The 25,294-nt window shown below is 41.9% G+C and overlaps 7 protein-coding genes across 8 annotated transcripts; 6 read left to right on the plus strand and 1 right to left on the minus strand.

The window, feature by feature from the left end:
• Window positions 1-1,912: 1,912 nt before the first annotated feature.
• On the plus strand, window positions 1,913-9,629 carry LOC6563517 (protein Skeletor, isoforms B/C). Its single transcript, XM_001989976.2, has 8 exons — window positions 1,913-2,235; window positions 4,566-5,069; window positions 5,124-5,383; window positions 6,291-6,390; window positions 7,860-8,648; window positions 8,786-8,979; window positions 9,042-9,431; window positions 9,562-9,629. Exons 1-8 carry the CDS (start codon window positions 2,172-2,174, stop codon window positions 9,601-9,603), a joined length of 2,343 nt encoding a protein of 780 aa, XP_001990012.1. The 5' UTR covers window positions 1,913-2,171; the 3' UTR covers window positions 9,604-9,629.
• On the plus strand, window positions 9,438-12,096 carry LOC6563516 (protein Skeletor, isoforms D/E). Its single transcript, XM_032737166.1, has one exon. It carries the CDS (start codon window positions 9,492-9,494, stop codon window positions 11,760-11,762), a length of 2,271 nt encoding a protein of 756 aa, XP_032593057.1. The 5' UTR covers window positions 9,438-9,491; the 3' UTR covers window positions 11,763-12,096.
• A 552-nt stretch (window positions 12,097-12,648) lies between these two features.
• LOC6563515 (28S rRNA (cytosine-C(5))-methyltransferase) lies at window positions 12,649-14,918 on the plus strand. The gene is made up of 4 exons (XM_001989974.3): window positions 12,649-12,808; window positions 12,877-13,126; window positions 13,671-14,168; window positions 14,224-14,918. Exons 1-4 carry the CDS (start codon window positions 12,686-12,688, stop codon window positions 14,652-14,654), a joined length of 1,302 nt encoding a protein of 433 aa, XP_001990010.1. The 5' UTR covers window positions 12,649-12,685; the 3' UTR covers window positions 14,655-14,918.
• On the plus strand, window positions 13,123-13,644 carry LOC122322520. Its single transcript, XM_043215121.1, has one exon. The coding sequence runs from the start codon at window positions 13,207-13,209 to the stop codon at window positions 13,591-13,593; it is 387 nt and encodes a 128-aa protein (XP_043071056.1). The 5' UTR covers window positions 13,123-13,206; the 3' UTR covers window positions 13,594-13,644.
• Window positions 14,919-15,131: 213 nt separating the features above from the next.
• On the plus strand, window positions 15,132-20,103 carry LOC6563513 (mitochondrial import inner membrane translocase subunit TIM44). 2 transcript variants are annotated; one of them, XM_001989972.3, is made up of 4 exons: window positions 15,132-15,232; window positions 17,923-18,003; window positions 18,082-18,619; window positions 18,684-20,103. In XM_001989972.3, exons 1-4 carry the CDS (start codon window positions 15,158-15,160, stop codon window positions 19,346-19,348), a joined length of 1,359 nt encoding a protein of 452 aa, XP_001990008.1. In that variant the 5' UTR covers window positions 15,132-15,157; the 3' UTR covers window positions 19,349-20,103. The 2 variants fall into 2 exon arrangements, with proteins under 2 accessions (XP_001990008.1, XP_032593377.1); XM_032737486.2 differs by lacking the exon at window positions 15,132-15,232 and adding an exon at window positions 17,640-17,776.
• LOC6563514 (protein nanos) lies at window positions 15,338-17,277 on the minus strand. Its single transcript, XM_001989973.3, has 4 exons — window positions 17,006-17,277; window positions 16,477-16,903; window positions 15,798-16,258; window positions 15,338-15,738 (listed from the first exon to the last, which is right to left on the minus strand). Exons 1-4 carry the CDS (start codon window positions 17,042-17,044, stop codon window positions 15,475-15,477), a joined length of 1,191 nt encoding a protein of 396 aa, XP_001990009.1. The 5' UTR covers window positions 17,045-17,277; the 3' UTR covers window positions 15,338-15,474.
• Window positions 20,104-20,747: 644 nt separating the features above from the next.
• Window positions 20,748-24,978, plus strand: LOC6563512. Its single transcript, XM_001989971.3, has 4 exons — window positions 20,748-21,033; window positions 22,048-22,160; window positions 24,032-24,342; window positions 24,401-24,978. The coding sequence occupies exons 1-4, from the start codon at window positions 20,967-20,969 to the stop codon at window positions 24,540-24,542; spliced, it is 633 nt and encodes a 210-aa protein (XP_001990007.1). The 5' UTR covers window positions 20,748-20,966; the 3' UTR covers window positions 24,543-24,978.
• The last annotated feature ends 316 nt before the right edge of the window (window positions 24,979-25,294 follow it).

Raw genomic sequence — 25,294 nt, forward strand, 5'->3', positions numbered from 1 at the left:
AAATTAAAAGTTTATTGTTATTTTTTATATTCGATTTTGTATAGAAATGTTAGTCGAGCCAAAGTTTATCGCTTGTTCAAAAAACATGTGTTCCAAAAAACATATAAATTTTTTTTTAATGGGGTTTTGTTAAAGCTTTCAATAACATGATTATGAATTGTATTGTAACAATTCGCGGAAATCATCACATAAATATGATTATATTATCAAATACTACTGCTCATTTTTCAGCATGACAATTAAAAAACATCAACTATCAACTCGAGTGGCTACTCTGATGAGCTTTGATTGGTTGTCTCACATTATTGAGTTAATTTATTTAAATGCGCAAAATGTGTCGAAATTAAATGCGCAAAAAATGGCAAATGCATAATGATTCAAATGCCATTCTTTGCATAGTAAAAAGGAAAGGATTATAAACAATGGCACATGAAACACAGCAAGAATGCTCTAGACAAGAGAGCTCGACTAACAGATACCCTGGACTGTTTTTTTTTTTTGTATTAAATAATGTATTTAAAAACAAGAAGACCAATGACCAAATGGATCAAAACGATGTCAAAATAAATAAAAAGAAATGGACAACCCCATTCTCATTGGTGTCCTACAAAATGTTGTGGCAGATAAGCAAATGTCTCTGCACAATCACTAAAATATTTTACGAGTTTCTCTCATTTCACACACTGACGAACGGCCATGGCGAAGGACGCTGATCAAGAATATATATATATATGCCCTATAGTATTGTGTGTTCATTACACAATTTTTATCCATTTTCAATGGATATATTGTATTAAAAGTTATTGTTTTAACTGCTGATTGCTGATTTCATATGTTAATAAAAAAATTAATAAAGGATTGAAAACCGGCCCAAACCAAGTTATACCTAAATAGAGATCAGATTGAAGAGAGCGAGAGATATTGTGGAACTGATCGTAATAATAACTTTCATGTTAATTGAATTATGCAAGCGACTAAGCCAACGGGTTACAGGCCCCCAATGATAGCTCCAACCATTTTGCTGACCTTTCGCGAACCCATTGCACGAGAAAGTTGTGCAAAGCAGCCGCTGGGCAGCCAACCAACAAAGCACGAGGCGATCGGGCCAATTGGGGCAATTGAGGCGACCACCAGCAGTGAACTTGGAGACGGCAACTCACGAGTTGCGGCTGCTGTCTTTCACCTCATCTATCAACTGAAATTGATAGTCGGGCGCGCATTATCTAATTTTTAATTTTTAATCCAATATCTGAACAATCAACGCAATCCACAAAGTGCCAAAATTGGAATTACCAATGTGCCAAATTGAATTATTTATTGTTTGAACTTTTTGCATATACATATGTATGTATGAGCCAATGACACGAAGTTTCTAAAAACAAAAAATAAATAAATAGTTGAGCAACTTAAAGGTTTGGCTTTTTTTTGTTTTTTGTTTTTTGTTTTTTTTTTTTGTTATGGCCGCAAACATTAAAAATTGCATTTATAGCGAAACAAGTTCATAGCGCAAAATATTATTTGAATATGCACATAAAAAATTAGCAAAAAAATTAAACAAAAATGCAAAAAATCATAAAACGTCACAAAAAGATGTGCAAAAAAAAAAAAAACCAAGCGTTGGTGCTTTGACTGTGATAATTATTGGCGACGCTGATGAGACGTGGGAAGGGGACAACAATAACAATAACAATAACAACAATACCAATAACAACATCATCAACAACAACTGCTTCTGCTGCTGCTGCTGCTGCCGCTAGAGCAATAACAACAACTAAGCACTTGTAAGCAACAACAGCAACAACAACAACAGAAACCAGCCCGCTGCTGACGTCGACAGCAACTTCAGCAGTTCCAAAGTGTTCAACTCTTCACAAGCACAGCGCAGACGCAACGTTCAGTGCGGTTTTGGAGTTCGTAGCGTCTGGTCGTGTTCGTGCAGCAATCGAAGAGCCCCCACAACAGTCCACCCCCCCACCTAATAAAGACAGCAAGTCGCTCAAGAGCTTGCCTCTGTGCGTGCGTGTGTGTGTGTGTGTGTGAGTGAAACAGTGTCAGGATCCGTGTTATCCTCAAAGAAACAAACAAACGACAAAAAAAAGAAACAATCGAGAATATATAAACCAAAACAGAATTTAAACATTGCTCCAATTTGGAGTTCCAGTTGGACAGCCATGTCAGCAGTGAAGGATAAACCGTTGCTGCTGCTGCTTGTTGGCCTATTGGCCGCATTGAGTTGTAAGTAGATTAAGCTGTGATTTATGAGTGACAAACGCGCATTGTGATGCAAATGGGTCTTGCTAGCCAAACAGAAAAAAAAAAAAAAATAATAATAATAATAACAAATAAAATAAAACTAGATTAGTGTACAAATGTATGGATGTGTGTGGTGTGTGGCGTGTGTATCTTTTAATGGCTGGAGGGCGGTCAGACAATGCGCCGTATGACATGGCGCAAATATATCATCTTTTGTATGAGTCTGAATGCAAAGTAAGCCAAATGAATATTCAACAGACGCAGTCGCAGTCGCAGTCGTAGTCGCAGTCGTCTGTATGTCCACGTTTTTATGAGTGGCGTTGACCGTTGAACTGGCCAACTGACTGAGTGACCAACTGACTGACCAACTGACTGACCAACTGAGTGACTGACTGACTAACTGACTGACCAACTGAGTGACTGACTGACTAACTGACTGACTGACAGTAAATCGACTGCATTAGCATTGCCTGACGGATTTGCATAAATTGATGTGTATGCGTTTCCTTGATACAATTCGAAGACCTCCGATCAGGCCTCCGATTGCCTCAATGAAAATGCCGTCGTCTTATCTTGTTTTTTTTTTTCCTTTTTTTTTCTTCGTCGCCATCATCTTCTTTTGGATTTTTGTATGCAACGTGAAAGTAGGTCTCTAGGTTGAAGATTGCTTGTTGGGTTTTCGCGAATAAATACATATATATATATAAGTATATATGTATATAGTATATATAGATATATGTATATTTATTGATTAGCCAAATGCTGCTGTGCTGGCCGTGCTGCTGCTGCTGCTACTACTGCAAATGATTGGCAATTGCCGCAACCAGTTCCAGTTGGGTTTAGATTTGTGTTTGGGTTTTATTTGGTTAGTCGCTTGTTGATCACCTGGCACCTCGATAGGCTGCCTAATAGCTCTGTCTAGCTGCGGCCCGAGCATCATTAATAAGATACACTCGACGGCAGTGTTTGCTGTTTGCTTTTATTTAACTTTTAATTACACCTTTGGCATTTTGCATGTGCTCATAGTCGTAGAGCGCAATCGTGTTTGGTTTGGTTTTGGGCTGGCACACTGGCTACTAACTAATACTTGAAAACTCAACGACATTGTTGCGCTACAAGCTGCAGTATTTAATAATTGAATTTTTAACGTATTTTCCACTGCCGGCACTTTCATTCAATCAAGTGTGAAACAGTAGCCGAGATTCTTAACTTGCTGACTGCAGACAGGAAAGACTTGTCGGCAAACTTGCATATTTGGAGCAGCAACTGCCATGGCCACGAATCGATCGTGGGCACAGCGGCTACAACAACAACAACAACAAAAACCACTAATACCCAAACCCCATAACCAAATCTAGTCGCGTCGAAAAACTGCAGGCCATGGAGGCCGCCCATAGTAGTTGGCCAGCAAGACTCAAACGTGTTTATAGCCACTGCAAACCAAAATATATTTTAAAAAAAAACATAAAATAATTTAATTGAATTTTAACAACAACAACAACATAGACTGCGATCGCTTTGTTTGTCCAAGTTTGGGCAAAGGCCTGTGAAGGTAAAGTTTGAAGTTAAAAATTGAATATAAAAAATGCACGCGCAAACAATTTGCAAATGAGTTGCAAAAGACTCACACAAATAAAAAAAAAAATAGAATTTGTTTAAAATTAAAGTACAATCAAGCGACCATAAAAGAAGACGTAACTCGTTGTTTTTTTCAAATTAGCACACGGTCCATTAATATTTGGCGGATTGGGCAATCTCTTTGAAATACGCCGTGTATTGCTCTGTTTTGTTTAAACAAATAACAGATCTGTGTTACACGCATCACAAATTCTGCTGTGGCTAAAACTCCATTGTTGTTGTGGCTGTTATTTTTTTAGGGAACTTTATTTGGCAAACTTCCTGTACGCCATCAAGTTTATGACTAATATTATTTGCGCAACATCTACAACTGCTTTTTTTTTGTAATCATCATAAAAGGCAGCGTCTAGCAGCTTATAAGAATAAGCCGAAAATAAACAAATCTTTTATCTATCTCTTATATTCTTGCTCGGTCAACTTTGCTCAGCCAGCCAAGAATATTACGTGATTATTGTTTTGTTTGTTGTTGCTTGTTGTTGTTGTAGAAATCAAATTGCTGTTAATATGTAAATTTCATGCGAATAATTAAGTAGCTGTTAAGTGGTGCCGGAGAATTGTTTATTTATTACTTTATTTTTTTTTTCGCGTGAATTGCCGACTCAAGTTCGTTGCCTAAGTCTTTTGTTTTGGTTAACCTAACATTTGCGGCTTTTTTTTGTATCTTGTTTAAACAGCACTACAGCCCTGCTGTGATGCCGCCTACCCATATTATGGCACCAAGATCGGCTCACTAACACGACTGCATCATGGCGTTTCCGGTGACGTCTATGCCGTGGATTCCCGCACGATATTTATCAAGAAATTCAACTATGATGGCGAAGCGCCCGCCGCCTACTTCTATGTGGGCAACACAGCCCGGCCCAGCAACGAGGGCGCCGCCCGCCTCCGCGATGAGCGCGGTGGCACCACAGCACTAACTCGTCGCTATCGCAACAAGGACATCACTTTGTCGTTGCCAGAGGGCAAGACGTTGCGCGATGTCAAGTGGTTCTCCGTGTGGTGCGATGAGTTTGCTGTCAATTTCGGTGATGTGGCCATTCCAAGCAGTTTGGATTTTCCCCGACCACAGAAGATAAATGCGCTGAGAGGTGTGCATGGCGTCTCCTCCGATAACATTGTCATTGTTGATGCCCAAACGCTGCTGGTGCCCAACTTCAGCTATGATGGCGAAGCGCCAGGTGAGTACCATGCCGTAGCCATCGTGGCGATGGATACTCATTTAAAATTTACAGATGCCAAGTTCTGGGTGGGTCGTGGCCAGCGCCCCTCGCCCGATGGCCTGCGCATTCCGGACGAGAATGGCAAGGAGATTCCACTGCGTCGCTACGATAGAAAGACAATTGTGTTGACCCTGCCGGAGGATTTGACCATCTTTGATATTGGACACTTTGGTGTCTGGTGTGAGGCATTCACCGTTGACTTTGGTCACGTCCGTCTGCCGGAGGGTCTCAATGTGCCGCCCTCACTGAAAATGCTGGGCATCAGTCCACAGGTAAAGAAGCCGTTAAATCTAATACTAAGCGAGCTGCAGACCTGATTGCCATTAACATAGGCACTTGCCAAGCGTGTGGAATTTATTTAAATACATTAATTAATACTCGTATTTATTTGTATGCAACATATTTATCAATAACATTCGAGTTGCCTTGAAATTATTAGCCTTTAAGTGTGCATTTCTTTATATACTACGTATTTGAATGGATTAACCGAATTTGTTGAATTTGATGTATAAAATATATGTGCAGCACATTTATATACTCAATTGGTCATCTTCTGTGTTTTGTTGTCTTTAAAAACTTTTGCTTTGTCTTTATTTATTTTTATTGTTTGAATTGAGCGCCAATACAAAATGAAATGTGTGCAATGAATTCTTTGGGTTCGCCCAATCCAATCCAATCCAATCCAATCCCAATTCCCTCCTAGTCCCCCAAAAATCCCACACCTCTACAGTTACCCAACAAAAACACACACATACACCTACATATACCACATATATATACATATATATACTATGTACATGCGCCAATCCTGAGCCATATACTAACTTAACCCTTCTTTTTATACTCTTCGTTTTCTTTTGTACATTCCGTAAGCAACTTTCCTTACCTTCCAACCAACAAAACATTTTCATTTTGTATGTGCTTCATAAATCAATGTAATCAGTTAATTAATTGAAAAGCAAAATTTTTGAATGCAGCAAAAAACTGATAAAGACTAACATTTGGATAAACAAAATTCAACTTTGGCAAGCGCTGATTATTCAGCCCATCACATAAGCTTCATCATCAACCAAATCCTTATCCCAATCATGTTGTCCTAATCCAATGCACACTCATTTCATGCTGCTCCAATTCCAAATGCCTATTGACAAATACAAAGCCCAAATAATTCTCTTCTAGTCCAAGCTCAACTGTGAGGTGCTCTACGATGATCTGGCATTTGAAATACGCTGGGCAGTGGCCGGTGAGAGCATCGTTATACAATTGGTCGCCAAATTGGGTAAGTTCCAATGCGGAAACATTTATGGTTACCCCTTAACTCGAACTTGATACTCGTCCCAAAATTCACAAAGCAATTTAAAACAAAAGCCACCAAAAACTGACCACAAATTGCCATCAATTGTTTAGCGGCTTCAATCAAAGCATTAAACAAAGTGACAGGTAAATTAAGATTGATTGGCAAGCTCACACTTTCGAGAGGCTCTAATACGTTGTTAAACATAGTTGAGTAAACTCCATTAAAAATACGTTATTATGGTCATGCTAATAGACATCTTGTGTCATATGTAAGTATGTGCAAAATATCTATATAAAAAAAAGTAGACAAATCAAAGGAAGGTATGCCCAGGGCATCTGTCCTAGCAGATTTTAAAAGCCAAATTATTATTCCTACGACGCTATATTTTTTTTCCCGAAGAACATATACAACTAATGAGTTTGTTTCTTGGATTTCTTGATAAGCAAATAAGTTGTTTCTAGAAGCATTCAACTTTCGAACAACTGTTCCTATAGAAGCTATATGATATAATGATAGAAATATATTCATCATGCTATTGTACTTGCAATTCCGACTCCATATTTCATTTCTATGAAATCAAACATATCTCATACTTATTGTGTTCATTTAAAGTAGATGAAATCAAACTGATTTCAAATTTTCCAATATATTTTAACTTAACAAGTCGAGCAACACCTTTCAATATAATCATGGCTCATTAAAAGGTTTTTTTAGTATCTACCATTAGAATATTTTGGAGTTAATTAGCCACTTCTTGAGCCACAAGCAAAGCCCTTTTCCCTCATAGACCTTGAATAGTTGCTCAGTTGGGAATAGCCGAGTTTAGTCGTTTTATGATGCTTTGACATTTTACCGAGTACAGTTAATAAAGGAGTCCCAACACACGCACTCACACACTCGCACCCACTCGCACACACTCGCACACATGTTGAAGATGAAACAACACAAAAATCCAGTTAGCAGCCGCCAAATTGACCGATCAGCGGCAGCAACGTTAGTAGAATAACAAGTTGCAAAATATATGACGACTGGTTTATTGCGCAACCAAAGCACGGAGCACGGGGCAATTAATGACCATCGAGTGGTGGATGCTGGCAATGCTTCACGATGGCTCGGGTCTGCATCTGCACACACAATATCTTGGAGCATGACCATCTACGAGTGCATTGCTGTGGCACGCGTTCTTCTGGAGGCTACTGGTCTTGAATCTTGAGTCTTGAGCTCTAGGCTCTTGGCGAGTGCTATTTGGAACCGCTAAGAATGCCAACTGGAATTTGTTCACCTGGAACGTGGCAACCGGTTGCTTAGTTGTTTGGTTAGGCACCCATTTAGGTGCATATTGTTGTTGTTGTTGTTACTGTGTTGCGGCCTCCAGAAATGGGGCGAGCAACTTTCGTTGATTACGTTCGAATTTCTGAGAATGCCACTCCCCACTTCTCAATTCTCCACAGAACCCAACAATTACATGTCCTTTGGCATCTCGCCCAACAAGAACATTAGCCAAATGATTGGCGCCGATGTCGCCGTTGCCTGGGTGGATCCCGAGACCGGCAATGGTTTTGCCCAGGATTATCTCCTGGAGGGCAAGGCCCAATGTTCGGGCAGTCGTGGCGCCTGTCCAGATGTGAAGATACAGCCAAACACCAACTCCATACGACTACTGAATGCGGCCATGGTCAATGGTTACTCCATTGTCACCTATCAGCGATCGCTCTCTGCCACTGATCGTCTGGACTTGCCCATCTCAATCAGTGATGTGGAGTCCATTGTGTGGGCCATTGGGCCCTTGAATGACTTCCGGGAGGTCTCCTTCCACACTTACTATAATAAGCATTTGCAGCAGATTGAGTTTGGACGCCAGCCCAAATGGAATTGCCCACTGCCGGAGGGTGCCAAGCCAGGCAGCAGCAGCACCACCGAACAGGAAGAGGAAGTCACACAAATTAGCTCCACTGGCGGTGCGGGCTATCCACCCGCAGGACGTCCCAACATTGAGCCCGACGAGGAGTTCTATGAGAATCGTGCTCAGGCCCTGCAACGCACCACCACCGCACAAGGCCCACTGCGCCGCCAAGAGACCGCCGTATCCACCCAACGTCGTCCGGTGCCTACACCCAAGCCTGTGAACAGCAACGGTGCCTGGGATATTCCGGCCATACAATGTCATGAGCCGGAGGATGGTGTCTTCTATGCTCAAATGGGACCAACGGGCGGAAAGCATGGTTATCCAGCTATAACCGGTGGGTATTGCTCAAGATATTTAAATAAAAAACCAGATGGAGACACCCCCATCTAATTCAGGCCAATCACTTTCCACTAAAGCCTTTGAATTATGATCTCCTGCCTTGTCTCCTATTAATTTATTATATTATTGCAGGTCATGTGGGTTGGGGCATCTCTTGGTACATCAACGGATTACTGATTCCCGAGCTTCATGTGGTCCGCGGCAGGACCTACACTTTTGTGGTTGAGGGCGGCAACAATCCGGACATACCCGCCAAGTATCATCCCTTCTATATTAGCGACGATCCAGTTGGTGGCTACGAGCACAAGCGCGAGGAGGAGAAGATGGTAAGGCAACAGAAGGGAATTGCTGTAATAGCTGCAACTATATGACTTGATTCCATGTCCAGGCCGTACGCATCTTTGCTGGTGTTCATCGCTCCAGGTCTGGCCAAGTGACGCCAACGGGCGTTGGCCGTTTGTGCAACTGGACGCCCGATGTGGATGGACCACCGGCGGATGACTATCAATCCTTTGGGGCATACCAGCGCACGCTGACACTCAAGTGTGATGCCGGCGAGCCGGGTGTAATCAGCTGGAAGCCGGATAGGAATACGCCGGACACCGTTTACTATCACTGTTTCACGCATCGTTATCTGGGCTGGAAGATACACGTGCACGACTCGTGCGATGGCTTCGGTGATGGCATAGGCGCCGCCTCCAATCGGTTTGAATTGCACGAGCCGGTGCCGGTGCGGGAAGACTATGCCGCCGAGTCATCGATACGCCACGAAACCAAGGTCAGCCCCAACGATAATTTTTTATTGAAGCACCAAACCGATTTGATTAAGAATCACAATATGAATGGAACACCGCCTAAACTGAGTTTTGAAATAACGAAATCTTCGGAAATAACCAAACTGATTTCAGATGGCATCCGCGCTGCAGAGGCTCTCGAGGAGAGCCTACTAAGGAACCAGTCGATCCTAGCCGAACCACCGACACACTTACGAGAAACCAACAACAACAACAACGGCAACAACAATGACATTATCGGCTCTCGAATACCATCGAAACCATTGCTGGCACCAGCCAGACCAGAGATTTTGCATGGCGAAACTCATTCATTAAAACCATCATCGCAATTGTCCTCCGCCTCCTCCTCCTCCTCTTCCTCCTCCTCCTCCTCGTCGTCTTCATCGTCAACACCGGTTCATCCGAAACTGCCCATTTTCGCAGCACCGCAATCACCGCAATCTGTAATTGTTAACACTCATTTGCATCAGCAGCGTTTACAATATCCGCATTTGCACAACGCACACTACCCATTCCCCCAGGCCCTGCCCCATCCCCATTCACACCCCCATCCGCATAAGCATCCGCACCATCATCATGCTCACGTTCAAGCTCACTCAGCACTGCACCATCACAATCTAACTAGTAATCTTCCAGCGCTGGCGCAGAAAACGATTAGCCTCTCTGAATATCTACGACCGCCGCAGAATGCACCGCTCTTCCATCCCGTCAAGCTGCCCGGCCGTCGACCGTATCCCAGTCCCATTAAAAAGGTGCCCGCTTCCAGACCGGTACTACCACAACAGCATCCGCCATTGGGCAGCATACTGCCACAATCTTCGCTGATTGTTAATCACTATCGCAAGCCGATGCCCAGCCTGCTGAAGCCCTTCCTCAAGGAGAAGCATTTTCCCATACAACCAATAGCCGCCTCAGTGCTGCTCTTGGGTCAGCCCACGGAACTCGGAGGTCCCGGACAGCGAAAGACCGGAGAGGGTGCAGACCGTACCAAAATCAAGACCAAGCCCATTATTTCACTACCCGTGCCGTATGTGGATGTGGAGCCTCAAGCATCCCTTAAGGCAGCCAACTACTTTAATGTAAATGCCAAAGTAGAGCAAAAACACGTGCTGACCACAACAACATCCACGATGACACCACTTATCAAACGTCCACTGCCCGAGGAACCATCACCGCAGCAAATTGCCAGCATGCGTCCAGCAATCAATCAAGGATTCAAGCCAGACTCCGTGGTCGTCGAAAGCGGATTCCGTCCAATCATGCGGAACGATGGCAATGGAGTGCAGCTACCACCGGAGCTAATCGAGCAGGTGGCTCTTCGACGTGAGGATCCCGGTACGGAAATCGATGAGGTCATGGAAACAGATACCCTATTCCTCACCGCCCAGCAGGGTGGTAGCGAGACGCAAAGCTTTGAACCGATGTTCATACCGTCTCCGCTGGATAGCACCAATGCGACAATGCTGGCATTGAAGGCGGCACAAGATGACACTGTGAAATCCGGGACATCCGCGCCATCCGCATCACCGCTGAGATTACCCTCAGCGGCACATACGCTGCCAGCGGCGGCTGAGTTGCGTAAACCGTCTCTCGAGGAATTGTTCAGTGGGGATGATGATGAAGAAGTGGACGCGGACGAGACGCATAGCGAGCCCGAGGCGCAGGAGGAGCGGCTAACGGCCACAAATCAGCCAAGCGTAGTTGAAAAGAAACATAGCTCTCCGGAGGAGGATGATCCCGAATATGATGACGTGTCGAACCTGTTTGATTCAGTGGAGGATGAGGAGAAACAAATCGACTTTGCCGACGATTTAGAGGCGGAACCCGATGACAAGGTCGCTCAAGCAGCCGAACGCATTGATACCTACTACTTGCCGCCGGATAATCGAAAGATTCCACATGCCAGCATACCTAGCGGGGCTCTTTACACCTTCGACGGCAAATCCGTGATCGATAGCACCCTGGTCCTGCCACCCAAACTGGATGCACGCGATACTGGACACTCACGGCACCAGCACTACGGTCTAACACCATTGCAGAAACTTATACGCACCACTCCACAGTTTGGCGCCTATCGTGGCGAGCTTCCCGAGGACTTTCTGGCCACCACCCAATCCGGGTTGTCGACAGTGACGGATTATTCGAGTCCGGTGCCGTTTAGTTCCCGTGGCAGCAGCAGCAGCACCTCGACAATTCCTGGCTTTGACAGTACTCTCCACTCATCGCACTCATCGCCATCACTAACAACGTCATTGCGACCCATTTCAACCAAGTTGCACTTGCTCAAGCCCGACATCGAGAACAATAGCACGTAGAAAACTGGCCACACACACAGACAGGTGCGCAATAGTATAATTCATTGATTAATTAAGCATTTACAACTGCAAGCAGTTAAATACCAATTGAATTTGTACTCATTACCATTTACCATTTACATACCATATACCATTTAAAATCCCGTATTAGCTGTAGCCACCTTTTATTACATATATACATGCATATATACATATGTGCATGTGTGTCTAATTAAGATAATGCTCTTAATTTTAACCAAACGCAAGAATATTACATACACAATTAGCTAAGCTAAAATCTATGTTTAAAATGCATTTTAGTCGTTGTCTATGAAATAAATCATATAAACTTATACAACTTTAAATCACCAGCGTTTACTTTTACATGGTTCTCACTGTCAAATAATGGACATTCTAAAATAAGTCAGTAATTTTGAATGAATGGGCGCAATGAATGAAACTGTCTTCAAGGCGAGTACGCCGAACAAATCGCTAATTAAAGTATATATTTGACTTCGCTGCCAAATGAACTTTCCAATTACGCGCGCTAATAATATCGGTACCATTCAAGTGTTGAAGTTTTACATATCACAATTTATCGATATCAGTTAGGAAGTAAGTTGAATAGCTGTTGTGGTCTGTCATGGTTCTGTTATGGCGCTGCTATTTACATCCTTTTCACCGTTTATCTTACAAAATATATGCCACAATGAACGCTTATGTGCGCTTATCTTCTTTTTATTGGCACTTTCTTTTAATTTGGCACCTATCAAAACAACTGGTCAGCAGTTTTGTAAGCAAAATATATAGCGCGCTGTTGATAATAGTGAACAATGAACTGAAATATCGAACTAAATGAACGACGCTGAGGGAAAAGGTTCATTTGTTGTCGCTCAAACGAACTTAGTCCGAATGATTCGATACAATTTTACACGTGATACATCATGAGCCAATTTACACATTCAATAAAAGTGCCAACCCAATATAAAGCAACAGCTAAAATATTGAAAGCGGCCATCGAAAAACAAAAATCCATAAAATCCCTAATATTTGAGGAAAAGCATGCGGTACGCCAAACAACAAACCACAAATAACAAGCAGCTAATTTCAACTATTGTCTTTTTCACATTAACAGCGTGTTCGCAGCTTGCAAGCGGTGCTGAAACATTACAGCGACAACAGAGGTGCTGTGGACAACGCCATCGAGGAGACGGGCCTGCTGAAAGACAATCCCAATTTGGACTCGGCACTGGCAAAAGTGCTTGTCACAGAACTGATTTTTGGACGCGGACAACTTAACGGGGATAGCAAACCAGTGCAAACGGTGCGAACGTACAAGGAGCGATTGCAGCAGGCAATAGGCGGTTCAGACATCCAAAAGAAAGGCAGGTGTTATTCTTACATTGACGTACCTGTAGTTCCAACAGTATTAGCAACAGCCATCGGTTGAGTATTAAAGCACACAATGACCAAAAAGTCGAAAAAGCAATCGACGCTGGCCGTGGAACCAGTTACGCAGTCTGCCATGGAACCAATAGTTTCGCAAGCTGAACTCAGTGAGGAACTTGAGGCACCGCTGGAGCAATCGCTGGATAAGAGCCTCGAAGTGTTTCTCTGGCTGATGGCGTACAGTGTGCTGATGTTCACGCTGCCCTTCCTGGGCTTCTATGGTGTGCGCTCCTGGCTGATGGAATCATATCCCGAACTGAGCTTGTTTGAAGTGAACGCCTACTCTGTGCTGACAGCTGTGCTGGTGGTCAATGCTATTGTCGCCATGTATGTGTTAAAGGCGATTCGCGAAAAGGATCCTCCTTTGACATCTAGCCAAGAGGAAGATAAGAAAGAACAGTAATTTAGTTTAAGAACAGCCGTCTTAATAAAAACCACTTTTGTAACACAACAAACAAATTTTGTTATTTGAATACACAGAGCCCAATCCACGCTATGTGCGCATCAATACAAATCTGCTCAGCATTGAAGATGCCCTGGACTATTTGTATGGCGAGGAGTGGCGACGCAAGCAGCTGCCAGCAGACGCCACATACCCTGACTTTCTCAACGCCATACGCGCCCTGGAGGAGGATGAGTTCCTGATGGACATGCATGTGGAGGGTGTGCTGATATTCCATCACAAGTGGAGTCACTACTGGGCATCCCACGATTTTGTCCACAGCAAAAAGTTCATATTGCAAAACAAGGCCACCTGCCTGGCTGCTGAGATGTTGGCACCGCCTGCTGGAGCAACTGTGCTGGACATGTGCGCCGCTCCCGGCATGAAAACGTTGCATATGTGCAATGTTATGCAGAACAAGGGTCGTATCTACGCCGTCGAGCAGTCCAAGGAGCGCTACATGGCCCTGTGCAACATTACCAACGAGGCTGGCTGTCAGATAGTTACGCCCATTCTGGGCGATGCTCTCACCATGAGTAAGTCACACAAATTCTGTTAAGCCGATCATTGCTAAATAAGTTTTCACCTTAGATGCAGAGAAATGTCCGGATGTCGAATATATATTGGTGGATCCCAGTTGCTCCGGCAACGGAATGCAAAGTCGCATCAGCGTCTGCGATGAGCAAAAGGATGACAAGCGTCTATATAAACTGGCTGGGCTACAGATCAAGATTCTGTCGCATGCCATGAGCGCTTTTCCCGATGTCAAACGCATTGTCTACTGCACCTGCTCGCTGTGGAAGGAGGAGAATGAGCAAGTGGTCCAGCGATGCCTGCAGCTGAATCCATCATTCAAGCTGCTCAGTTGCAAGAAGGCACTGCGTAACAAGTGGCAGAATGTCGGCGACAAGGAGTACGTTCAAATTGGCAAAAACGTTTTGTACTGTCTCCCGGATGAGGATCTTACTGATGGCATATTTTTGGCGCTGTTCGAGAAACGTCCGGAGAACGATGCTGATTAATGGTAGCAGAGTATCAGAAATAAGCCGCACTTTAGGTTAACTAAATAGTTTATTCGATTTAGCCAGTATATTCAACTTTGGCTTACATAGTTTATATACTTAATTCGATCATTTGAAATATTCTTTGCATTTTTATAAAAAAAAAAATATATCCTTTTTATATATTAATACATTATGATTTGTACGATTTGAAAACAATTTACTAAATATATAATTTAAATATATATTGGTAATTAGAATTCAGAAAAAAAGAGTGAAAATAAACATATATTAAAAATTGCTTTGTTACTCAACTTTTTTATGTCAAATTTTAAAAACATATACTGTGAAAAGATTGCCATCGAAAATATTCATTACTCTTTTTCTTGAGTAAATATTCAATTTAAACTCTAACACGATAGGCAGTTCAAAATTCAAAGTCTTCAATTCACAGATTGATATATCATATATCAAAACAATATTGCAGATTATCGAACCGCTGAGAATCGTTGGCGGTAACAAAAATGCTGGCACTTATCAAAAAGCCAGTTTGCAGACCGTTTAATCGGTCGCTGCGATTTAACAAATATTACGAGATTGTAAGTAAGAAACAATTATTATAAATTGACACCGAGTGCGTAGCTATTGATTACACTAAGCAGACCGAATTTAAAAAAAAAAAGTAAATATATATATTATATATAAAGCCATATATAATAAGAAAATCGAACGCGCCGGGCGCAATGTGTTTGCAGCTCTTAATTGATGATAGTTTGCGAGTGGATTTATATATATCTGTTATATAAACATTCCCGAGAAACTGCCAGAGTTTCAGCAATTCTTAAACCTTCATCTGCTGCTTATAATAGTTGCTTTTAGTCAGTCGGAATGATTCAGCCTTAATGGCATCCTCCATTGTGACTATGGGTTTCTTGGGGCAATACTTAATGGTGTGTGCCGAGTCTCCCGATGCTCCACATATGGGGCACACATAGGTGCGCAATTTGGGACACAATACACGTCCGAAAGTGTCGCGCACGGAATGGCTGTTGACCACAGCCTCGGGTTCATTATTGTTTTCACAGAAAACACAGTGCCTTTGCACCTGTCGAGGATTGAAGTGTTCAAATGAAAATGAGCAAATAACGAATTTTAGCCGCTCACCTGTTCCTTGGGTTTCGAATTGTTGTATCGCTTTTGCTGTTTATTGTTATTGTTATTGGTAATGTTCACATTGGTCACATTACGAACATGATCTGGCGGCACAGCCACAACCACGGGGGTTTGTGTAGTCTTTTGGCTAGCAGATGCCAATGCAATGCTTGCATTCACCGCTGTGTTATTCGGCATGTAGGCCATGGACATGCTACGCCAAACATTATTCAGATGCTCCCAATTGTTGAGGTTCAACTGAGTAGCGGCCAGTGGTGACGGCAAGACTCCTGCTGCATTCGCCGAATTGCCAGCAACTGTTGTTGTTGCACTGGGGAACTGTTGGCGTAGCAATTGCTGCTGCGGCTGTTGGGGCTGCGGCGTTGCACAATTAAAACGATTAAAGTCATCGCTCACATACCCATTGGCTGCAAAGTCATGCATAGCATCCGATGTGCTACCACTGGCATTATCTATGCAAAGGATTAAAGTAAAATGTAACATTTCCATTCAAAATAAATCCTCAAATATGAAGCCAAACATATCGCTACAGTTTTAGAGTCACACTTTAAAATGCATTACAGAGTGTAAAATTGGCAATTGGGTTCAATAACCAAAAGCATTTAAAAAGCTATTTCTATTAACTGGAAACTGTACCGCTGCCCACTCTATCTGTCCCGCTCGCACCTACCTGCATTGCAGGCCGTGAGAAGCGCAAACATTTTCAGAGAATGCGCTATCTCGTCCTTTTGGTGATGATTCGCAGCAGCCGCTGAAGCGGCCAAAGCCAACTGATGCTGCGCCAAGGCAATTTGCTGCTGGTGATGTTGGATCAGCAGATGGTATTGATACTGTCGCTGCAGCAGCAATGCATTGGCCGTGTTCAATTGCACATTGTCGGTCAGCAGAGGAAACTGAGTCGACGACATTGTGGAGTGTTCCGGTGTCAGCGGCGTCGTCGGCGGACTCAGTGGGGCAGAGACGGATATAGGCGGCGACATGTTGCTGTTGTGCTGTGAACTAGTGTCCAAGTACATGTTGTTGTTGTTGTTGTGCTGTGGACTAGTGTCCAAATACATGTTAAGGCCGCCTAACGCATGAAAGGCCGAAATATTGTCCTAATACATATACAATATACATATAAACATACATATGCACATGCATATGTGTGTGTGTGTAAATATCATTGGTAGCAAAAAGTTGCAATGGCGTCCACTTACAATTGGTGTATTGCCTTCCAGGCTGCTGCTGCGAAACATGACAAGTGCCAATAACAAGTGCCGTTAACTTTCGTGAACTTTTCGTTCGAACTAAGTTGAATTTTGTTTATTTGAAGTAGATTAGCGTTACTTCTTGCTCTTAAACAATCTTAATTATGATTCTAACTTAAATTCACCGTTTAAAACTGGCACGGAAATAACAAAAGAAATAAAAGAATATAATTTGTCAAAAACCCAACGAGCGGCAACTGGCGCAAGCTACGCAAAATCTGTTAAATGACAAGCTTACGCATGAATCATGTACAGGCAAATTTACAGGAATTACGGTAAGCTCGCTCAAGTAACGGTTTATGACAGCTCAACATGATCGTCCTAAGCGTTGCCACCTAGTTTAATAGCCAAATGTCAAACAAAATAAACAATAATTCAACATAGCAAGCAGGATTTAGTAATCACTTAATTATATAGTACATAACAACTGTAGAGTAGCGGCGACAATTGACCGCCACTAATCAACAAATACATATATATACATAACAAAACGCACTTCACAATTCAAATTGCGCGGTGACCACATACATTACGCAGCACTTAACGAATTACTTACCAACACTACTCACGAAAAACAGCTGCTGCTTAGATTGAGATACGTGCGTGTCTCCGGGTACGAATTACATAAATTTCGTACAATTGACGTAAACTTGCCAAGCATTTGCTCACACAGCGAAAATCCGGCCTAAACTCCAGTTAGCAGCAGCATCTGTCACCATGGTAGGTTCATACATTCCAAGCAGGCGCCAGGCATCGCAATCCATCCATTCACATGTGACCGTTTCGAGGTTAAACATGCCCCAAGTTCACCGAGTGCTAATCAGCATATATATATAAATAAACCTGATTCCTTTTTCTAATTCCAGTACAAATTGGCTGCCTTAACGCGGGAGCGTGCCTGCTTCATCACCTATCAGTTAGCGAGCTCCAACCTGCAACAACAGCCGGTGAGTTGAAAACACTTTCGCAATTTAAAAAAAAAAACAGAGGTTTTTAAATGGTTTTCTTGTTTATTTGTTTGATAGCAACGCTGGTATGGCACGCCCGGACGCCGACCCGGGTTCTTTTCACAGTTCGTTGAGAATGTGCGCAGTGAAATGGATAAGAACAAGGAGATGAAGGATAGCATAAAGAAGTTTCGTGAAGAGGCCCAAAAGCTGGAACAATCGGATGCATTAAAGTCGGCGCGGCAAAAGTTCAACATTGTTGAATCGGAAGCACAAAAGTCGTCGAGCATATTGAAAGAGCAGCTGGGCGCCATCAAGGAGAAAGTGGGCGATGTTATTGACGATGCCTCCAAATCGGATCTGGCCAAAAAAGTCTCCGAAGAGCTGTCGAAGAAGGCGAAAGGCGTCAGCGATACGATAACAGACACAAGCGACAAAATTGGCCAATCTGGCGCCTTCAAGGCCATCTCCGACACGACGACAATGATCAAAAAGGAAATGAATGCGACGAGCATAGACAATCGTGTGTATTGCTCACCGGTCAAGCTGCGCAAGCGTGTCCAGGTCGATTTGGCCGATAGCACGCGCGTCGTGGAGGCAAATACTGAAGCAACAGGTGAGCGAAATGTTCCACTTTACAATAAGCCAGAACACTGGATTACCTTTTTCCATTCTTGCAGGCCTGGAGCTGCACAAGGACTCGAAGTTTTATCAATCTTGGGAGAATTTCAAGAACAACAATACCTATGTAAATAAAGTATTCGACTGGAAAGTGAAATATGATGAATCGGAAAATCCGGTGATCAGAGCGTCCCGTCTGCTCACCGACAAGGTATCTGATGTGATGGGTGGTCTCTTCTCCAAGACAGAGCTGTCCGAGACGATGACGGAACTCGTTAAAATCGATCCCAATTTCGATCAGAAGGAGTTTTTGCACGACTGCGAGAAGGATATTATACCAAATGTACTTGAGGCCATTGTGCGTGGCGATCTGGAGATTCTGAAGGACTGGTGCTTCGAGAGTACGTACAACATTATTGCCACGCCCATAACGCAAGCGAAAAAGTCTGGACTGTATCTGGACTCAAAAATTCTGGACATTGAGAACATCGAGCTCGCTATGGGCAAGGTCATGGAGCAGGGCCCAGTGCTGATTATCACGTTCCAGGCGCAGCAAATAATGTGCGTGCGCGACCAGAAGGCCCAAGTCGTCGAGGGTGATCCCGACAAGGTGATGCGTGTCCATTATGTGTGGGTGCTGTGCCGAGATCGCAACGAGCTCAATCCAAAAGCCGCCTGGCGGTTGATGGAGCTGTCGGCCAACAGTCAGGAGCAATTTGTTTAAACGACACCGAAAGCTGCACGCGATTTACCTCTAAGCAGTTTAAGTTACACTCATCATCATCCATCAACCATCAGTCGAATCATTGACAGACACAATGACATCCTACAAAGAACATAGTTGTAGAAGTTGTAGGTTTTAAATGTGTGACAGAAGTTTCACTCTTATATATATATAGATTACTTTTGTCGCGTACCAGTGCGTGTGATCTCTTCCGTGCCGGAGCTGCTGGTCGGTTTCCCTTTACTTATCTGTGATGCAGCAGATTGCTGGCACGGCTGTTCGTTCACCCACTGGAACGCGACACTGGCTGACCACCGAACATCGACGGCCATGCTTCTCCCTGATTGCCCAGCCGGCCGGCACTATATATGTTGTATATTTTAACTTATCTTGTAAGCTGTATATGAACCAGTGGGCTTGGGTGCTCAGAGTGTTCCGTGTCCGTCGGCGCCCGGTGGCCAAGTGTTTTTGGCCCCTCCAACCCCCGCCCCCAAAATTTTAATGTTGAAGCTAAAAGTGCAAGCAATTTGTAATTCTAAAGTTAAATTGTTGATTATATAGAAGAAGATATATTACGTTTTAGGGCCCGTGTTGCCTTTGACATATGTATAAAAATTCACTGTACACAGTACGAATAGCTGAAACTCGACGAAAGCCAGATCAACAAGGAACACATCTCCAATTTGTATAACCCAGACGCTTCACATTCAAAGTCTAGAAAATAATAATAAAAATTAAATTGTACCTAAAAATCACATACATATGTATATCTTTATCATTCACATTGATAGCTTGGTTCATTTGAATTCACTGGTTCGCGTCGTGATTCAATGTAGTTATTCAATTCACAGTGAGAAAAGAAGACTTTTAAGCTGTGTGTTAATGAGTGCTGCCATTTTAGCCTTTTTAAAAACTACCTGTCTATACATTTTTATGGCTATTTGTTATCAACTCAGCGTTTTTTTTTTTTTTGCCAATCAAAAAAGTTGTTTTCCAATTAATAACTCACAAAAGTATAATGAGATTCAACACTCAAACAGCTGTTATTTAAATAAATCTCTAAGTGAGCGGGCAATATTTAGAGCTTATGATTTTATTCAATTAATTTATTGATGATATGTACAAAATACGATGCATTTAACTTTTTCAGATTTATTTTAATGCTATCATAAAAAAATATCTACCGTTTTAATTTGTATTGTCCTCAGCACTGATATAAATCAGCACAAAACGATTTCGAACTGGTTTATGGTATAAGCTTCGCACAAACAAATTAACTTCTCTTTGTCATTCGCTCTGATCTGGCCGTTAACTTTGAACTTGACGCAAGCTCTTTCTCTCGCTCTCTCGCCCTCTTGAAAGCTTTGTCGCTGCTCGTTTGTAAAGTTTGCGCTCAGTCTTCAAGCAGAGCTCGGCGCGAATGCACGTGCGAAAAAGCATCGCACAACCGAACGAATTAATTGATCATAAAGTGTTTTTATGTTTAACATCCCGACAATTACTCACCTTACTCAAAATATCAGCTGACGCACTGTGCTAAACCTTTTATAAATTAACGCGCAAGTGATAAGCGAACTCATTAATAATTGATAAAAAAAAACAACTAAATAAAGCGAAAATGCGTGCCAAAAGCAACGGTTTAAAATTCTGCAGTCTCTTGCTGGTGCTGCTTCTGACGGGTTTCTGTAAGTAGTACATCTGTGTGTACACACACACAAACACACACACAAACACACACACAGATACACACACCCAGCTACACACACACATACTTACATACATAGGCCAACAGATAGCCAAGGCACACTACAAAAATCCACGCAGCGTCTCAATATTTATTTATCTACTCTTACATTAAGTGGAAACTAGTTTCCAATGCAGCTGGAAGGCAGAACGGAGGCCAAATGTACGCTTGGATAAGCAATTACCCTTTGCCTAGCACCGTTAACGTTAAGAGCCAAGTTTATGGCACATAAATATCATTTTTAATTGTGCTAACTATAGCCTTGAAAATGACATCAAGGTCTTTTATTATACAAAACAAAATAAGGGATGCGTAAAAAAGTGTTTATTTAAATTTAGAATGCTCATTTATTCGCTTCCTTCAAAATTGATAAGATATTGTTCGCGATTATGATTACAATTTTGATAACAGTTGCTGTCATTTGATAAGCAATTGATTCACGCATTGTGGCATTTTTTCATATTTGCAATACTTGGCAACAGAATTGGGTTTTTGGCCATGCCAAACACTATTTCAAATGCCCAAAATTTTTTTGGGAGCAACCTTTTGTGCAAATATTCGCAAAACCTAAATTTACATTTTATGTGATACGCATGCCAAAACAGCCTTTGGCATTAGGAATGGTTTTATTGTTATATTATGTTCAAAACAAATACTATAAAAATATATGTACCTGTAGACCGGTTTGAATTGGTTTGTCGCTTCTACATTTGAACGTCATTTGTAGTGTCCCACTAAAAAAATATGTCAGCTTCTGCGCTAGATAATGATTATGGGTTTCCCAGCATATTTGTGGCAAGATAAATAATTTGGTCCAATAAACCAAGGTGTGATATATTTTTTTTAACTCGCATAACACTTGAGCAAATATTTAAAGATTTGCGGCTTTTTTATTCAAGGAAAATGTTTAATTAATCTTTTCTGCTTAATTGCATGATTTTTGTTATTACAACAGGCAATGGTAAACCCGTAGAAGACGACGCAACGAGGAAAGCTGATACTGCCACACAAAGTGATTCGAGCGGACAGGCAGCCAAAAATAACACAGCTGTCAGCGCTGGCGAGGAGGTAAGCTAATAACTGGCCCCAAGCCGAGAGGAATTGGGCCAGCGGACAAAGGACCGACCGGCTCCAAAGTCACTTCTGACGCACCCAAGTTATTTCAAAAAGTCGTCACCGAAAAAGCAAAAACAAAAATCAAATGAAATATGAGCTTGGTCGCTTTATTTTTATACAGAACCGGAAATTTGCCGCTTTAAGACATTTTTGTATACACATAAATATATCTATATAAATATACGTATGTATATGTATATTTATTTTCACTTTGATTAAATGCAAAAACCGCAAGAAAGACACGCGCGCTGTTTGCCTTATAAGGCTCAAAACGCACGCAACGATAATTTCCAGTGTGGTCACATTTTGCATAAAATTAAGCTGCAACTGAAGAAGATAATGAAGAAGAAGCAGACGAAGTCTCGTCGATGAGGGTTTTTAGCGTCTTAGTCACGAAATTCCATAAAAATTCACTTGTAATCGAAACAGAGACAGCACTAAACGCGTCGTCTTGTTTTTTAATTTCTGTGGTGGCAGTGGATACCCCAACTCTGTTCCACCTGACAACCACCGAAGTCTAATATCAAACGTCACGGCTATGACTCAACCGTTCAACTTTCAAGCCGAGTTCTAAGCGTTATTTCCCAGCTCGATGACGTTTCAATGTCAATATTTGACTGAGCGCGATTTGAGCGCGACTCGCACGCGATTTCAGCACTCAAATAAAAAAAATAAAATGAGTTTCATTCAATTTCCGCCTGGCTTATTACACCTATCCACTTTTATTAGATATACTATTTTTTTTATATTTTTTATTTTACTTTTTTTGTCGCTGCTTGTTCCAAGTGAAACATGACGCGAGAAAGAGACACAGGTAGAGACAGAGAGAGGGAGAGACAAAATGACAAGTCACGTAGCAGCAGCAACAGCAGCAGCAGAATTACTTACTCGACTTTATTAAATTACAGCGGCGACCTGATCTGCTCGCCTTAGCTTACGACCCTAGGGTCAATGGAAAGCTTTGAGTGTGGCTTGTGTAACCAGAGCTTGCAGCAAGTGCAAAGAGTCTCTAATAACAGTTATCAGACCTTGCTTATCTTATTGTCTTCTCGTGTTTTAAAGAGCTAATGACTCTTGATTAAGCGTAATGCTACTGTTTAAGGCGCAATTAAGGTTAAAGTAAATACCTTTAAATGCCGTAAAATGTCTGAATCATTGCATAAGAAATTTATGTTTGCGTTCACTGAAAAAGTGAATTACTTCAGAATTCTTGATTTAATCACTCAAATTCTTGATTTTCTATAACAAACAGATATAATATGAGTAAAGTAAATACTTCCAAGTTCTGAATAGCTCTTAAATATTTCATAAGAAATTGTTTGTTTTATTTGGAATACTTCAGAGCCAGAATTAATAACGAATAAGTTAATATGAATATATTATTTTTTATGATTCTCATAAACATATATCTTTTAATTTTCGATCGTTAAAACTCAGAAACTCGCACTTTTAAGGTATAATAAATTAGCTTAGTGGAGATTTCCGATCTAATTAAGATTATTACTTATGAGCTACTGCTGAAATTTTTATATGTTTGAATTCAACTCGTGGAAGGCATTCAATCATATCTGATTAATATATCAATTACATATCAGTTTTAAGGCTGATGTGATAAATGCCCACAGGCCTTCTGCACACAATTTGTCATGCATGAAAACTAATAGACCTGCCTCGTTTTATTAAAATGTTAGAAATCGACATTTAATCACGTGCCAAATGAAATTTAACTGTCATCCATTGCTATAAACCCATTTACATGGAAATATATATATGGACATATTATATGTATGCCAATTAACGGTTCTGTCCCCTTTTCTTATCAGCTAAACACTGCGACAAATTTGGTGCTGGCCGAGAATTATAAATACGACGTGGAAATACTCGAGTCTGGCGACAATGATGACTCAGATCAGGACAGCAGCAGCGATGAGCTGGAGGAGCGCTTTAAGGGACACGGCATTTACAATACGGACACAGACAGTTTTGTGGCCGAGAACATCGAGATGACGCCAGTAGATGTGGAGTCGAGTGCGATCAGCGAAAGCCATCTGCTGCTCAGCATTGTGCTAGTAGTTGTGGCTCTGATCTCTGTGTGTCTTTATGCGGGACTGGTTATATGGCGGTCGCATTTAGAGTGAGTAGCAAAATTATCGCTAATTGTTGGCATGTGCTAACTTGTGATTCCCTCTCAGGCAGCGATATGGAATGCGAGAGAGACTGGTCAATCGGGATGTGGATGAGGAGGGCGTCGACGAGACGGACTATCATGTGACATATCCTCACACTCTCAGCCCGTATGCCCCCACCACAACGTCGGCTACGACGCGTTCGTAGTGCAATGTCAGTTTTTGGTTTTAATTTTATTTGTTTTTGTGTAGGATGAGATTCAATTACGTTTAAGTTAATTTTAAATTGCATTTGATAGCATTGTTAATTGGTCACATGAATTGGGCGGAGGGAGTTCATATAATGAATGCCATAAATTTGCACTCACTCACATACCTGTGTGTGTGTGTGTGTGTGGACGGGTGCCTTTCATGAACCGACGCAATTAACTACATACCTACCCACAACAACAATAACAACTATAACTAATAATATATCAAAGGTCATTTTAGAATATGCAGTTGACATGCCAATTATATTTAAGTTTCTGTGATATTTTGCTCTAGCGACAACTTGACAACTAACCCCATGCATAGAGTTAAAAAATAAAGTATTTTGTAAACAAAGCAACTGTAACTGCATTAAACGAAATCAAAACTTATTATTATCTGCCTTGAATGTGTTTTCTTTAACTGATTGACATTTAAAGTAAAGCGCCTAGTTTCATTTGCACTTTTTGCGTTAACAGATTTATAAACATGCTTGTAGCTTTACATTGCAAAAGGTATGCGGGAGGGGGGTGCATGGGAACAGCGAGCAGTGTTGAACAACGAACCCACTCGCTAAGCAGCTTTGAAGCCATCTAGCAGAATAACGCTCCACCTAAAAACTTAATTAATTAATTGCAAATACGTTCGATTTATGCACAGAACTGCTTTACATACAAAGTTAAAAATCGTAAAATGCAATATAATACGCGA

The sequence above is a fragment of the Drosophila grimshawi genome, unplaced genomic scaffold (assembly GCF_018153295.1).
Source record: "Drosophila grimshawi isolate 15287-2541.00 unplaced genomic scaffold, ASM1815329v1 contig_311, whole genome shotgun sequence".
Classification (NCBI taxonomy): domain Eukaryota; kingdom Metazoa; phylum Arthropoda; class Insecta; order Diptera; family Drosophilidae; genus Drosophila; species Drosophila grimshawi.

Coding starts and splice junctions, on each gene's coding strand:
- LOC6563517 (XM_001989976.2), top strand. CDS start 2,172: ATGTCAGCAGTGAAGGATAAACCGTTGCTGCTGCTGCTTGTTGGCCTA. Junction 2,236..4,565: donor CCTATTGGCCGCATTGAGTT/GTAAGTAGATTA, acceptor TTGTTTAAACAG/CACTACAGCCCTGCTGTGAT. Junction 6,391..7,859: donor ACAATTGGTCGCCAAATTGG/GTAAGTTCCAAT, acceptor AATTCTCCACAG/AACCCAACAATTACATGTCC.
- LOC6563516 (XM_032737166.1), top strand. CDS start 9,492: ATGAATGGAACACCGCCTAAACTGAGTTTTGAAATAACGAAATCTTCG.
- LOC6563515 (XM_001989974.3), top strand. CDS start 12,686: ATGAGCCAATTTACACATTCAATAAAAGTGCCAACCCAATATAAAGCA. Junction 12,809..12,876: donor TATTTGAGGAAAAGCATGCG/GTACGCCAAACA, acceptor TCACATTAACAG/CGTGTTCGCAGCTTGCAAGC. Junction 14,169..14,223: donor GGGCGATGCTCTCACCATGA/GTAAGTCACACA, acceptor TTTTCACCTTAG/ATGCAGAGAAATGTCCGGAT.
- LOC122322520 (XM_043215121.1), top strand. CDS start 13,207: ATGACCAAAAAGTCGAAAAAGCAATCGACGCTGGCCGTGGAACCAGTT.
- LOC6563513 (XM_001989972.3), top strand. CDS start 15,158: ATGCTGGCACTTATCAAAAAGCCAGTTTGCAGACCGTTTAATCGGTCG. Junction 18,004..18,081: donor CCAACCTGCAACAACAGCCG/GTGAGTTGAAAA, acceptor TTTGTTTGATAG/CAACGCTGGTATGGCACGCC. Junction 18,620..18,683: donor GGCAAATACTGAAGCAACAG/GTGAGCGAAATG, acceptor CCATTCTTGCAG/GCCTGGAGCTGCACAAGGAC.
- LOC6563514 (XM_001989973.3), bottom strand. CDS start 17,044: ATGTTTCGCAGCAGCAGCCTGGAAGGCAATACACCAATT. Junction 16,904..17,005: donor TGGAAGGCAATACACCAATT/GTAAGTGGACGC, acceptor TATATGTATTAG/GACAATATTTCGGCCTTTCA. Junction 16,259..16,476: donor TCTCACGGCCTGCAATGCAG/GTAGGTGCGAGC, acceptor TCCTTTGCATAG/ATAATGCCAGTGGTAGCACA.
- LOC6563512 (XM_001989971.3), top strand. CDS start 20,967: ATGCGTGCCAAAAGCAACGGTTTAAAATTCTGCAGTCTCTTGCTGGTG. Junction 21,034..22,047: donor GCTGCTTCTGACGGGTTTCT/GTAAGTAGTACA, acceptor TTATTACAACAG/GCAATGGTAAACCCGTAGAA. Junction 22,161..24,031: donor CTGTCAGCGCTGGCGAGGAG/GTAAGCTAATAA, acceptor TTTTCTTATCAG/CTAAACACTGCGACAAATTT.